Source organism: Petromyzon marinus, chromosome 23 (genome assembly GCF_048934315.1).
Source record: "Petromyzon marinus isolate PM22_M1 ecotype Great Lakes invasive population chromosome 23, UKy_Petmar_22M1.pri1.0, whole genome shotgun sequence".
In the NCBI taxonomy this organism is placed as follows: domain Eukaryota; kingdom Metazoa; phylum Chordata; class Hyperoartia; order Petromyzontiformes; family Petromyzontidae; genus Petromyzon; species Petromyzon marinus.
In genome coordinates, this window is record NC_133689.1 from 10,080,364 (window position 1) to 10,096,182 (window position 15,819).

At 46.4% G+C, this 15,819-nt stretch overlaps 1 protein-coding gene across 2 annotated transcripts in view; it reads right to left on the bottom strand.

The window, feature by feature from the left end:
- LOC116945092 (CUB and sushi domain-containing protein 1-like) overlaps positions 1-15,819 on the bottom strand; it is a 630,678-nt gene that overhangs the window by 180,088 nt on the left and 434,771 nt on the right. For both annotated transcript variants that reach the window (XM_032959197.2, XM_032959196.2), the window contains exons 30-33: positions 15,253-15,447; positions 10,164-10,280; positions 8,843-8,956; positions 4,943-5,038 (exon numbers count right to left, since the gene is read on the bottom strand). In XM_032959197.2, the coding sequence (XP_032815088.2) occupies positions 4,943-5,038; positions 8,843-8,956; positions 10,164-10,280; positions 15,253-15,447 (522 nt within the window). The remainder of the gene's footprint in view (positions 1-4,942; positions 5,039-8,842; positions 8,957-10,163; positions 10,281-15,252; positions 15,448-15,819) is intronic.

Here is a 15,819-nt window from a genome sequence, read left to right on the forward strand (position 1 = left end):
TTAATGCATCGGCTGGGATACCGAGTAGGAGAGAGTTAGATACGTGCGTAGGCCCCCACGTCTATGATAGTATGTATGTTGACCTTCTTTCGCAACCGTCCATTGTCAACCGTGCTAATCTGCCCAACTCTTCATCGACCAGCACTGGCTAGTGCAGTGTATGGCAAAAAAAATAATCCCCATCACTGCCACTGCGTGGATGCCTTCATCCAGCACCAGTTTAGAACTGTGACTTGTTTTTACAATTATATTCTTGGTTCTTTCGGTAAAGTCACGTAGAAGGGAAACAATAACATAATAAAAATATAAAGCAATAAAATTATCACGACGTTTCAACTGCAACACTAGCAATCATCATCAGGTGTGAAAACCACAGCAATATTTTTTTTCAAATTTTCTTGCTGTGGTTTTCACACCTGATGATGATTGCTTGTGTTGCAGTCGAAACGTCGTGAGAATTTTATTGTTTTATATTTTTATTATTTTATTGTTTCCTTTATACCTGACTTTACCGAAAGAACCAATAATATGAATCCCTGCAGTCACGAAAGCTTTAAATCAAAATTGTTTTTACTATTTAACACTTATGTGCAACTGGGACTCCGTGCTCACACTCCCCGAGCCCGACTTGTTTTGTACACTATCAAACAAAGACAAAGATCCCCCGTGTAGCCTTAACAGACTGTTGTGGAAAATGCTGTTAGCGAGCACTTGTGAAGGCCGGCACGGCACACAAGGAGGTGGGTGGCCAGCACCATGCCCGGCCGCCTTTGTCTGCCTAGTGGCCATGTTAACATTCCGCACTGGGTAGTAATTTGAGGCTGAGTCGATCTAGGGGAGGCCCAGGACCGGTTCAGATAATCGTCACTGGTGTTGTCCATGAGCGGGAATCGAACTCGGGTCGCTGGGTTCGTAGCGCAGCGTACTAACCGCTACACCATCACCACAGCGTACAGGTGCACAGTGCCTGCGTCCACAACAGCCCCAACACGCATTCGCGTTCCCCTAAACTTCACTTGGACCCCTGCTACTCGACTCGATAAGTCACGACTTCACGGTAGCACCTTCGTCTTTGTTTATTTATTGTTACACGAATGGTCACGTTTTGCCAGTTGCCCGGCTATTTTTTTTTACCACGGCGATCCGTGGTGCATGAGCACAGCAGCGACAACAAAAAACTAAAATGTAAATATGAATATAGGATTTTCCTCTTTTTTTTCTGGCAACAAAACAGGTGTTAAGATGTTTGGTGTTTTAACATCATATTTTGGTACTGTCAAAGGAGGTCCCATGATGTTAAATGTGGCAGAGAGCGAGTGCAGGGTCCTCAAGGAAGTGCACAACTAAGTCAGTCTGTAGTGGCAGTGGTTCCCAACCTGTGGTCTGTGGTGATTCTTAGAGAGCAACACAGTGCAGCAGTCAGCGCCTGTCGCACACATCGCTGTCTGTTCAAACCAGCAACTGGCCGTGTCACGCAAAGCACCCCACCGAGCCTAGGGGTGATGATGACAGCACTTCTTGTGATGTCACTTCCTGGTAATGTGAACGAACAGCCAAAAGGGTGGTGGAATATCACATCATACTCTGTCTCTAATTGGTTATTCGACAAGGACATGCCTTTACCGTCAAAGTTAAGTAGAAAATCCATATTCCCATGGCAGGCACCAGTCTATTCTTTGGACAATTGATGCTGACTCACATTACCATTTGAATGATCTCTGACCTCAAAAGAACGATGAGCCGAATCAATCCTCAACCAAATGGGAAATTTACATACAAATTTAAACGGGAAATTACATACAAATTAAAAATTAATCACCCACCCAATATTTTACTCGACGTTCTGGTGTCACATAGGCCAAAAGAGCAATCGGGCATTAGCAGCTCTGAGTCAATGCTGTACATTCCATATGACAGGAACTGGCCTCTCCATAAGATGACCCATATATCTGGTTTTAACTTCAGTGAGTCTAATCAGCAAGAATGTTATGGATTAAGTAAAACCAAATGTTTCACGTATGGTTCTGATCCATAGCATCATGGTACACGGTAACATTAGATTAAAACTTCAAAGTAAGTAGCCAGTTCAAGGTTTCACAAAGTAACCAGTTCAAGGTTACTTTGCTTTTTTATATATTTAGAAAAAATTCCCCAAATTAAGCTCGATTGCGCTGCTGGTACTATTTCATGAGACGAAGTATCCATTCGTATCTCTTACACAACAGTGGAATCATTCGGGCCATGGAAGCTGATATCACAGAACTACTGCTGAGATCCCTTCAAGTGACCTCTGGTCCACACAATCATGGACAGCATTTTCCCACAGACTATGAACACAAGAGTAACGTTCATCGTGTAATGGTCAAACCAATATTTGTTTATTCACAGAGCTGAAATTCAACCAAAAGTCAATGTGATGGGATTGTTGGACATAGGCATTGATGATCAGGCTGAAGCAATCAAATCACTGGACTTGAGAGCCCGATTTAATCACAGGTGGCTGCCTGGATTCAAACCCAAGAATTAATCCCTGCCATTTCAGCACTGTGACCTCTGAGCCATCTGCCCACCTTCATCTAGCCAAAGCAACAAGGAATAGGAATTGGCTCACAACACTTATGAACGCATCCTAAACTAAAGACATTTTTCTATCACTGACAAGTCAAGCAGGTAACTGTCATAATCACTATGGGCAAATCCTACATACTCGATCGCAAGCATCCTCTCATGCATATTCGATGGGAAGTCTAAGTGAATATTTTTATAATTACTGCATGTCCAGCATGCTGCCAACTTGTGCCATGATGAGTTAATTGTCTCGGCCCAGTCACCACTGACTGTACCAGTGTAACCATTATGTTACATTGGCAGGAGCACTCGTGACATCCCACAATTTGGTGATTGTTCTATCAGCCCTAAAGAGAAGATCTACTGAGTTGGTTTCGTGATAGATTTTCCCAGTTAAAAAAAACAATGCATATATTATCAGAGTACGTTTTTTTGTTTGCATTCTGACCACAAGTATTGTGGTTAATGCAGACATGATTCCTTGTAAAAGGATGCAGGTCCATCCCATGGCTCAATAAACAACTACTTGAAGGAAAAGTCAACAGTGAGCATGCTGTGGAAAGACTGGCCTCTGCCAAAAAAACAACACGGAAATTTAACGTCAACACCAGCTACGGCTACCAATTGAGATGGCTACCACCCTAATGCCCGAGCAAGGGTGGAGGCCTGTGACATTTTGAATTTCAGGTGCAAATCTGTTATAACAATTACGTCCCTTCGCTGTACACAGATGTGTTTTTAATAGGAAGGGGCCAAAGTAATTTCATGCTCACACAAGCATATAGGGTGGTCCTCAAATCCAGTTTACAGCATTGATTCAATGATGACACGTCCACATTCCTATTGCAGAACTGAGTTGATTAATAGGTCAACTGCTGTTGCCTTTCCACACGTTGGTACTCATATTTATTCACCATGACCTGGGTAAATCCCCCCAGCGAGAATGCAAATTTCAGACCTGCCCATTGCGAGATATGTGCTCTAACCTCTACACCACCTTACCAGGTTTATATTCTATTGCCATTAAAAAAAAGTGTGTCCATGTCATGATATTACAAAACAAAACGTTGCTGGCTGGATTCCTGCCCGGCTTCCTGGCTGCCATGTTACACAATAGCAGCGGTGACGTCACCACCGCACGCGTCTGCGAAGATGACGTCACCAGCATCCACAACATCGTTTGATCGCCGTTCGTGCATTGCGCCGAAGTCATCACGCCTCCCTCCCACCTTCCCACCTTCCCACCCCTGCCGTGATTTCCACGCGAATCTCCCTCCACCTCACAGGAGGCGAGGTGGAGGGAGACAGAGACGGAGTGGAGAGAAGAGTGACAGCGAGTGAAATGGGAGAGGAAAAAGGGAGAGCAAAACGGAAGGAGGAGAGCGAGGGATAGCAACATGCAGTGCCAGGGAGCAAATTATGGAGAGGCAAGAGCGATTGAGCTGTGAAAGGGAGAGTTGAAAATAAGGAGGGCGAGGGTGGGAGAGGGATTAGGGGGAGGGAAGTGGGTGAGATGCAGAAAGACGAGAGGAATATCGGGGGAGGGAGAGGTATAGCAGGGGACAGAGGAAGAGAGAGACGCAGAGACGGACAAAGTGAGAGATCGAGATAACTTGGGATATACGGCACAGAGAGAAAGGTAGAGAGAGAGAGAGCTCTATATCATCGTAAACGTTCTGCTGGCTGGCTAGGAGGGACGGACGGACGGACAGACGGTCATGTCCACAGGTTGCAAATCATTGTACAAAGTACTTTTTTTTAAATAATAAAAAATGTTTTACCGCCTAATCTCCAGCCCAAGTGTTCCCTGTAGTTGTGCAGTAAAAAAAAAGTTATCTAATTCAAGCTTCTTTTCAAGTAGTGACACACACACACACACGTCTAATATGCACCATCACAAACCTGCTTTCAGAATAACAGCAAAGAGCGATGGAGTTTGGAGTGGAGTTGAAGTGATCTTTTCATTGCAGAAGTTCTCACAGGAAATAATGCATTTGTATATTTTCATCTTTCAAACAATGCTCTCACTCTCTTTTGTAAGATTTGAAAAGTTAGCGATATTTTCTCCCTCACAACTTTGCCACATAAATGGAAATAGATTTATAACAACACAAATAACAACCAAGCAATGGGGTGGGTACGTTGGGCAATGCATCGTTATGTGTACAAAATACTTTGTGCACGTTCTATAAATGCAGCGGCTTCATTTATCACAACCAGAGATGCACATTGTAATGCGCGTGTGCACATTTACACAGTCGTTCGTTAATATTTATATCTAGCATGCATATTCATGTAAAAAAAACACGGCGTTTGAGAGCAGTCAGACTTTTTTAAACACATCTACAATCTTATGCAAATAGGCTGTGTGTACCTTGATAGACAAAGTGAAATCCTTTGCCAGTTGAGTCTTTAGTGGATTTGAATTTTAATGAAATTTGATTTGTGGAACTCAAGGGCAGGGTTTCACCTGCGGTGAGAGACAAGCAAAACACAAAACAACATTACATTAAAAATAGATAAAATTCACCCAGGGTGTATGCAATATATTTAAACGCGCTTGCACGCGTCTCGATTAGCATTCGAGATCGAGAGGTCATCTCGGCAAATGCGATTGACGTACTACTCGTAATCGCTTCCATTCCCTCTGCCTTGTTCTGTTGCACATCTACAATGTCCACGAATCCCGACCTACGATGCCAATATTCCACCATGGCGCTTTGGCGTTTGTGTGACATCGCCATGGTGGGATCTTATGGCGGTATCGCGTGAAAAGCAACACGGATGTTCAGAATTAGAATGTCGCAGGTCAATCAATGCGGACGTATTCAGCAATGGGAAGGACGCATACAACGAGTGGGGCACCCGTGTGCAGGATGGTGGACGAGTTTCTGAGGTCGGCATATCAATGGGAACCTATGGATGATTAGCAATCAAGGGGCAGACCTAGAGTGAGAGAAGACCTTTGTGGTCCCCGGTGTCTACTGTGGAACTGTTACAGGTTGTCGAAACGCCACGCAGCCAGTTCTGCGAGAACGCATCTTATTATTTACTGTCACGCGATTTTTACAGAACGCAGGTGTTGTTCAGGAACGCAACTACCGCGTCATAGAACAGACTAAGCACAGATACAATTACACCTGCATACATACAAACAGTCAGATGCCTGATCAATTATTTGTATCCATCTTTGTGGATATGTCGGTATCCATAATAAAGGTTTTTGGGTTAGATCGCGTTTATTTATAAATGTGTCGTAACCCTCCACCACCCGACACGGCCAATCAGCAAAAAAAAAGTGTCACGTTGACAAAAGACAAATTATTCACTACTTCAGCCCACCGGTGTGTTGAAGAGTTAATCCACATTTACAGTTTGAGTACGACGTTTCGCTGGTAAATACTTCCAGCATCATCGGGCAATTCGCCATTGGCCGTGTCGGGTGGTGGAGGGTTACGACACATTTATAAATAAACGCGATCTAACCCAAAAACCTTTATTATGAATAATATTGGTCGCGAATGTCGGTATCCGTTTATCTCTCTAAAGCAATGGCAACAATATCCAAACTAGATCAATAGTGTACAACGCAGGCTCATGTAGACGAAGAGACATAAGCCTTTAACACTAAAAAGATGAAGAATTGACAGGCAGGCATCACGGGAAGTCACACGCATACACAGGTACGCAATCGACATAAATCTGCAGAGACAGATTAACAGACAGTGACAAAATGCAGAAACACGCTAAACAGTTGAATGTGCAGACAAACACGACTTAACCTGTAACCTTCGTTACATAAAGTTGGCGAAATTATATTGGGCAAATTTGAAATTAAATCCATCTAATGCACGGCACTGCTCCTGTCAAGGCGAAAACAATGTCTGCGGCTGTCACTCACGGTCACTAATGGTCACTCACAGTCACGATCGGTCACTCGCCGTCACTCACGGTCACTCACGGTCACTCATCATCACTCACAATCACTCACCATCACTCACGGTCACTCACGGTCACTCACGGTCACTCACCATCACTCACGGTCACTAATGATCAATCACGGTCACTAATGATCACTCACCATCACTCACGGTCACTAACGGTCACTCGCCGTCACTCACAGTCACTAATGGTCACTCGCGATCACTAACGGTCACTAACGGTCACTAACGGTCACTCATGGTCACGGTCACTAACGGTCACTCATGGTCACGGTCACTCATGGTCACGGTCACTCACGGTCACTCACCATCGCTAACGGTCACTCACAGTCACTAACGGTCACTCATGGTCACTAACGGTCACTCATGGTCACTCATGGTCACGGTCACTAACGGTCACTCATGGTCACTAACGGTCATTCATGGTCACAGTCACTAACGGTCACTCATGGTCACGGTCACTAACGGTCACTCATGGTCACTAACGGTCACTCATGGTCACTCATGGTCACGGTCACTAACGGTCACTCATGGTCACTAACGGTCACTCATGGTCACGGTCACTCACGGTCACTAACGGTCACTCATGGTCACTAACGGTCACTCATGGTCACTAACGGTCACTCATGGTCACGGTCACTCATGGTCACGGTCACTAACGGTCACTAACGGTCACTCATGGTCACTAACGGTCACTCATGGTCACGGTCACTCACGGTCACTCGCCATCACTAATGGTCACTCACGGTCACTAACGGTCACTCACGGTCACTCATGGTCACGGTCACTCATGGTCACAGTCACTAACGGTCACTAACGGTCACTCATGGTCACGGTCACTCATGGTCACGGTCACTCACGGTCACTCACCATCACTAACGGTCACTCACAGTCACTAACGGTCACTCATGGTCACGGTCACTAACGGTCACTAACGGTCACTAATGGTCACGGTCACTAACGGTCACTAACGGTCACTCATGGTCACGGTCACTAACGGTCACTAACGGTCACTCATGGTCACGGTCACTCATGGTCACGGTCACTCACGGTCACTCACCATCACTAACGGTCACTAACGGTCACTCATGGTCACTCATGGTCACGGTCACTAACGGTCACTAACGGTCACTCATGGTCACGGTCACTCATGGTCACGGTCACTCACCATCACTAACGGTCACTCACGGTCACTAACGGTCACTCATGGTCACGGTCACTAACGGTCACTAACGGTCACTCATGGTCACGGTCACTAACGGTCACTCATGGTCATGGTCACTAACGGTCACTCATGGTCATGGTCACTAATGGTCACTCATGGTCACGGTCACTCACGGTCACTCACGGTCACTAACGGTCACTAACGGTCACTAACGGTCACTCATGGTCATGGTCACTAACGGTCACTAACGGTCACTCATGGTCATGGTCACTCACGGTCACTCACGGTCACTCATGGTCACGGTCACTAATGGTCACTAACGGTCACTCCCCATCACTAACGGTCACTAACGGTCACTCACGGTCACTCACGGTCACTCATGGTCATGGTCACTAACGGTCACTCATGGTCATGGTCACTAACGGTCACTCATGGTCACGGTCACTAACGGTCACTCACGGTCACGGTCACTAACGGTCACTCACGGTCACTAACGGTCACTCATGGTCATGGTCACTAACGGTCACTAACGGTCACTCCCCATCACTAACGGTCACTAACGGTCACTCACGGTCACTCACGGTCACTCATGGTCACTCATGGTCATGGTCACTAACGGTCACTCATGGTCACGGTCACTCACGGTCACTAACGGTCACTAACGGTCACTAACGGTCACTCATGGTCATGGTCACTAACGGTCACTAACGGTCACTCATGGTCATGGTCACTCACGGTCACTCACGGTCACTCATGGTCACGGTCACTAATGGTCACTAACGGTCACTCCCCATCACTAACGGTCACTAACGGTCACTCACGGTCACTCACGGTCACTCATGGTCACGGTCACTAACGGTCACTCACGGTCACGGTCACTAACGGTCACTCACGGTCACTAACGGTCACTCATGGTCATGGTCACTAACGGTCACTAACGGTCACTCCCCATCACTAACGGTCACTAACGGTCACTCACGGTCACTAACGGTCACTCATGGTCACGGTCACTCACGGTCACTCATGGTCACGGTCACTAACGGTCACTAACGGTCACTCACGGTCACTCACGGTCACTAACGGTCACTCATGGTCACGGTCACTAACGGTCACTCATGGTCACGGTCACTAACGGTCACGCGCGCACGGTGTGCGGCGTCTAGGATACCGGAGTGGGCGCCGGAGAACGAGCTGAGGAGCACGGCCTGCTGGCTCGACCCGTCGAACACCTCCACCACGTCGTTCAGGGCCGTTTGGAAAAACTTGAACTGACCGAAGACAACTGCAACAAAATAGGGTGAATCAAAAAAACGCCGGAGTCGTTAGTCGGAGTCGGACCGCGGCCTGCGACACTTTGTACCGGCTCATGAACGCGTGGCCATGAACTTGCATTTTTTTGTTTTGCACACGTATGTACGCTGAACTTCTTTCCGCTTCGTGTGGTGTGCGACTTACTTATTGGCATTTCCGGTTTACATTCCCAGGAGCGTTAAGATCGCTGTTCTTATTCGCGGGGCTCATTGTTGGCAAAAAAAAAAATTACAGGTGGTTGGTCATTCTCGTCTTAAAAAAAACAACACAGGGTGGGAGGGAGGGAGGGAGGGAGGTGCGGCTCAGTGTTGGAGGGCTAGGAGCTACGCGTGTCTTGGCCCTGCGGGAGGGGAAACTCACAATTAACAAGTTGTGGTGCATCTTTAGCGACACCTGAGCCCCAGCATCGCAGAGGTGAGGGGAGTTCAAATGAGTTATTCAATTATAAAATTATTTTACCAGGCAAGGCCCACTGAGCTGTGGTATCTATTTTTCATAAGCGACCTGGCCACAAATGATAGCTTAACGAAGCGGCTTATCACGTGGAAATGTATAGCAGCCAGATAACTCTAAACGCACGTTGATTCTAAATGTGGAGGGGAAAACCGGAGGACCCGGAGAAAAATCCACGCGACCACGGGGAGAACATGGAAACTCCAAACATACAGGCATCAGGGGGTCGGGATCGAACCCACGCACTCATGTATACCAGGCGAGGTAGTTAACACATCGTCCCCGTAGCGCCTTTAAGCATGTAGATGGCCCAGAGAGGCCGCAGCTGATGTAGGGAAATTGTCCCATGTCACGAAGGATCACCTCGAATTTGCAGCGATGACCCCATAGATGAGGAAATGCCACACTGCTGTGGCAGGGGTCAATCTCTCCATAGGGGAAATCATGGTTGACCTCCCAAAAATCAGTACTCATTTTATCAACCCTAGAGACACGATGATGATGATCACAGACTGATAAGGATGATTAACTTGCAACAATGGCCTCAGTGCCATCCAGAACAATTCAATCCGCGTGCGAATAACTACCCGTCAGTATTATCACTATAACATGCGGAGGGCATTCATGAGCCATTTAAAACACACACGGTCACGGCAGTATGAGACGGTCGGCACTCCAAGCAAGGCGCGGTGGACGTATTAATTGGGATGTGCGCGTCACCGTACCGTATTCCTTGGGAACGACCACGGTGTAGGCGCACGTCTGGCTGCTGGAGTAATTGGACGGGAATCCTGGGGAGAGCACCGCTCCCTCCTGGCCCACAGAACGGCCTCCGCACGGAGCTGCGCGGCGGCAACAGTGACGGCGTTAGCGACGGCGTTAGTGACGGCGTTAGTGACGGCGTTAGCGACGGCGTTAGCGGCGCAAGGCAATCACCGCCGCCCCGGAGCGACGCAGCAGTGGGCCCGGCAGTGCAGCGGCACATTCACGAGGCCATATTTACAGAGCGGCTCCAATAGCTAGCTTGGCTCCAGATCTAGGCTGGCTCCCTGCTACAAGCGATAGGCTGCCTCCACCAGCACCTCGCTCCAGCAGCCCCCTGGCTCCCAACTCAAGAGCGACTGCTCCTGTTCCCAATACATTTTTACCTGTTCCATGGCTCCGGAGTTCACAAACACCGATCGTGAGTCATGTATTTTTCCTGACGCTAACCGGGTGGAGGTGTCATCACGGCCAAAGCCGTTGATGGCAACCACCACCACCACGCTACCAACGCTATCTACCCTCCTCCAGATCCCGCAGCTGCTGGACTGTAGACACAGCGACCTCCAAGTCCTGTCCCACCATCTTCCCCTCGGTCGCCGGATTCGTGGAGACCACTCCGTTGGCCCAACACCAGCAGTGCCATCAAGCTCCGTGCATGCGTGCGTGTTGTTGTGTTTTTGTTACGCAGTGCCAATCAGGTTAAAATGCGTGTTCTATCTTCTTTGGTTCTTTCGGTAAAGTCACGTAGAATGAGAATAAAATAATAAATTGATAAAATAAAATAACACAATAATATTCTCACGACGTTTCGGCCACAACACAAGCGGCCTTCATCAGGTGAAGGGACGAGACTGTCTGGTAGGACAGCGCTGGAGTGAAAGAGCCACGTTCAGATCACGTCCTTTAAGCCTCAACTTTAGCACCAGGCTTAAAGGCCGTGATCTGAACGTGGCTCTTTCACTCCAGCGCTGTCCTACCAGACAGTCTCGTCCCTTCACCTGATGAAGGCCGCTTGTGTTGTGGCCGAAACGTCGTGATAATATTATTGTGTTATTTTATTTTATCAATTTATTATTTTATTCTCATTCTACGTGGTGACTTTACCGAAAGAACCAAAGAAGATGAATCATTGCAGTCACGAAAGCTTTAAATCGAAATTGAATGTGTGTTCTAATTAGCGGACGAGAGAACAACATCAGGTTTTGAAATTAAGAACGACCATTCGCTCGGGCCCATCAGTGGGTATGTCACCCGTGCCGAGCTTTGCCCCACTAACAGACAGAGTTGTCGTACAACAAAACTTAGGTGGCAAGAGGACGCATTGATTTGTTGCTTGATATCAATTCTTAAAGTTAAGATACGTGGGTCAAACGAGGTGTGTTAAAAATGAGCAGTGTAACGATGCACAGTGCAAACTTGATTTGAAGCTTTCGTGACCGCAGATAATTACTAATTGTCTAATTTATTTTCTTTCTACGTGACTTTACCGAAAGAACCAAAGAGTGATGCATAGTGCCCGCAGGAAATGCGTTGAATCGCATTTTTAAGAAATATTTTCATACACAGTGTGCAACTGGTATGCTCCGTCGCTATTACACTAACGAGCAACCAACTATACGAACAAAACAAACTAAATATTTAAAAAATACGTATAAAAGTGTACAAATATATTACATTGATAATTGTGCAACATAACTCCAGCTGGCTTCGTGTTATTTGGTAATCATCAAGAAGCCTTAGTTGGCTACACAATTGTTCCCTATGGCGGTACCCCGGGGTAACCAAATAAAACAAAATGGGCAAGGCAATTAAATATTTTATTTCTGGGACACTATTTTATTTCCAGTGCTTTACTTAATTCCGCGACTGGGGTGCCAATCAATCCGAAATCAGTGCTACTCCGCGATGTCGAAACGCCAAACATTATAGCATAAAAAAAAATCCGTTATCGAAAAACGCAACTTTGAATAGTGCATCGTGAGTACAGCTCGTCGAGATGAGTTGACTGCTGCACCGCCGACCATCAACAGACTAAAATTTACTGCATCACGAACATTATGCGAGAGCCGGGGTACTATGGTACCCCGGGATTACCACCATAAGGTTCAATTGCCAAAGCGTGTAATGGTCACATCTTAACAGGCAGACATCAATAATGAGATTCGTGGGGCCAATTTGAAAAACATTTTTACTGAATTAATGAGGCAGATTTGTATGCTTATCATATGCGCCCAATTTACACCAAACATTATTTATTGCTGGCTCAAAAATAAACCGTAAGATGGTTGAGGAATAATGCAGATTGCCTTTTAATTATCACTGACAATGGGAGTGTCATTCAAACAATTTGGGGATTAGACCAATTATATATATTTTTTTACCTCGACAGGTTGATACCGAATGGTTACCCTTACAGAAAACATGCCAAATGGTCTTTGTATATCAGAAGAGCATGCGTGATAACATTGTCAGAACAATACTCTAGGAGGAGTCCCGGTAATTAAGCCCCCAGCATGTGGAGTGAAAGTCAGACATCATGCCGAACAAAGCACGGCACAATCCCGATACATATCGCAGATCAATAGAGCCGAACCGTAAAAGAAACACCTATGCAATCGCCTCCCCTGCTCAATTAAGCATCGCGGTGGCACAATGACACCACCGCTGGCTAAGTGCCAGTCTCCGTAAGGGCTGCCACAACGTGGAGCCGCAGTCATCGTGACTGCAGAAAGAAGAGTGAACAGAACCCACCGCCGCCACCAGCAGCGAGATTTGGACTGGCGACATCGCGCGGTCGAGTTAACAACGGCGTCCCAACCAAGGCGTCGTGTGCAATCCGGACGGCGAATCGCGCAACGTGCCAGCACGCAGCACCCACAAGGCCAGGAGGTGTTTCCTTTTTTTTTGTTTTACATCGGCAGTGTTCACAACAACAAAAAAGTACACCGTCGACTCCACTTAATCGCACACATTCCCCCTAGGTGAATATTGTCCCCTGCTGTTACTTAACATTGGTAAATGCTTAATATTCACGTGATCATTGACGTATATTCTCCAGGAGATGCTAATGTGCGTGGATTTGTTGGGTTGTCAAGGCTGGCTGTTATTATATGGGCAAAACTATATTGCTATGCGATGGGTTGAAGAGTTATCTGTTTTATGAAATGGCACGATTCAGGGCAATAATGTGATTAAATATAACATGGTTGTGATTTATTTGTCCTTTTTACTGATTAGTTTGTTCTTGTTTGCACTGCTTCCTTGTTTGTCCCGGGTAGTCTGTAAATTGAATTTGCTCTTAATGAAAATGTCGTGTTAACTGACAATTTGCATATATCATAAATAATAATGCATCATCCCCTCGTGCACTATTTGTGAACGTTAAAATTGTACTTCAATTAGCGCATTTAAACTTGACTACGATTCAGCTTTCACCGGAACTGGCCTTTGTTCAGCAGTTGTTAGTCCACAGCTGCTGATGAAAATTAACTAGCACCGTCCACACTGCACTAGTACGCACAGACGATTGTGCTTATCACTGGGAGCTCTGAGCCAGTGGTGAACATTCCACACACCTATGGCAGGGGTCAGTCTTGAATAGCACTGAATGCTATTGTAATATTGTATCAAGCACAGGCATTATTAATAAGTTGATGAGTTACGGTCTACTCCTCTGCAGTATGTACTCTCTTCCTGGTCCGTGACACTATGCGGATACATTGAGACTATCTATTTAATAACACTGCAGGCAAAGCAAATAGAACATCAGAGGACATTCCATTGTTCAGCTTTGTTATTCGTGTAATAATAAAATGGGTAAAGGCTCATTCCTGCAGTTTCTTACTCGCGGGCCTCCACTCTAGAAAGTGGAGGCCCTTCCCACTGGCAGAGGCTGGCCGAACGCCTTCGAAGAGGTGGGAGTACCCACACTTTACCCGACCACACCTGACCTGCCGATTGACTAGCTGTGGTTGAACCATATTCACACTACTGGGTGGACAGAGGCAGCGGTGGGGGTAGGGGAGCTGATTAATAACGATCGTCATTGTTTCAACTGCCGCGCCGGGAGATAGAACCGGTGACATCTGGATTGTTCATCCAGTCTGTGAGCCATTCACCATGGCAGTATCCCATACACGTAATGATAATGATTAACGGTTATAAAGCACGTGCAGCATATTCTCAATCCACTGCTGGTTAAAGGCCCTCCCATGTCATCGGGTTTGCCTGACCATACTTCACCACGCTGGGCAGTGCAGGTTAGTAAAGGGGATGGTTCTGATATCACCCGGCACTGTTCTTAGCCTCGGCCAGGAATCAAACCTCAAGCCGCCAACATCTTTACATAAAGATATTGAAAATGTGTTGAGGTTATTGGAATATGATCACCATACATTTATCTTGTGAGTATTTAATCATGGTGTTCACTTAGTTTGCTCAAGTAGATTTTGGTTTATTCGGTGAAAGCTTGCACCTGTTAGGTAATAGTACAAAGTCAATGTTATGTCTGAGGTTAAATCAGTTTGATATGTTTAAATTGAAATACAGTAACAAGAAAAACAGTAAATTAATCATATTGATTGGTTACCTCGAAAAGCCAGAGTAATATTTAATCAGAAAATACTCTTTCAAAGCAAAATACAACACAATTTTGATTTATATACCATCTAATGCAATCTCAACATACCACACTGAACGGTGTAACATGGGAATCACGCGGGGAAGGGTGCTTATATCTTTATTCATTGTATAAATAGAAGCAACCAGTCGTCGGAAGATGCAAACAGGAAGGACTTGAGCCTGGACTGGAATATATATGTATGTATGTTGAACGTCTTTCACACCACACCGTACGTAGCCAGCCATGCTAATCGGAGGTGTGGGGGAAGGACAACAAACTAAACACAAAAAAAACAGTTCTAAAGAAATTAAAATGGGCCAGGAGGTCAAGAGCGCGGACGGCTGGGGGAGAAACAGTTGCAAGCGATGGGGGCAGCGAACGAGACTGAGCCACGCCGTCTATAACTAACAAACAGCAGGCGTACGTACCTTTGCAGAGGGGCACAGGCTTGTTCCACGTGGGCCTGCCGTCGTCACCCATAATGCAAGTCAACGTTGAATGTCCATGCACCATGTACCCAGTGTCACAGCCATAGGTGACGGTGGAGCCCAACTTGAAATCGCCACCCAGGCGACTGCCATTCTTAACGTTGCCTGGGTCAAAGCAGGATTCCCGTGGCTTTTCTGTCACGGAAGGTGGCGACAAAAGTTCGGTTTATCATCACAGCTCGTGAATTTGTGAACAGCGCAAGAGACGGAGAGAGAGAATTGACAGGACGCTTGTATTCCTCTCGAGTCAAGGTAAAACTGTCTCCCTGCTCAAAGAGGCACCGGGGGGTGATGCTTATTTTCTCCGGCAGTCCTCAGTCAATCATGGAAATTCCACATTCTTATGGTGGGTGCCAGTCTGCCTATTGCATTACCATACTGACTTTCTACAAAGTGGAGCTCGTTGAATTAGTCTTGCAGGGATGATCAGCCAAGTCATCTCCCTAATCAGGATTTGAACTCGAAACCTTGAAATCGTGATTCAAGTGCTCCACTACCAGCATTGCA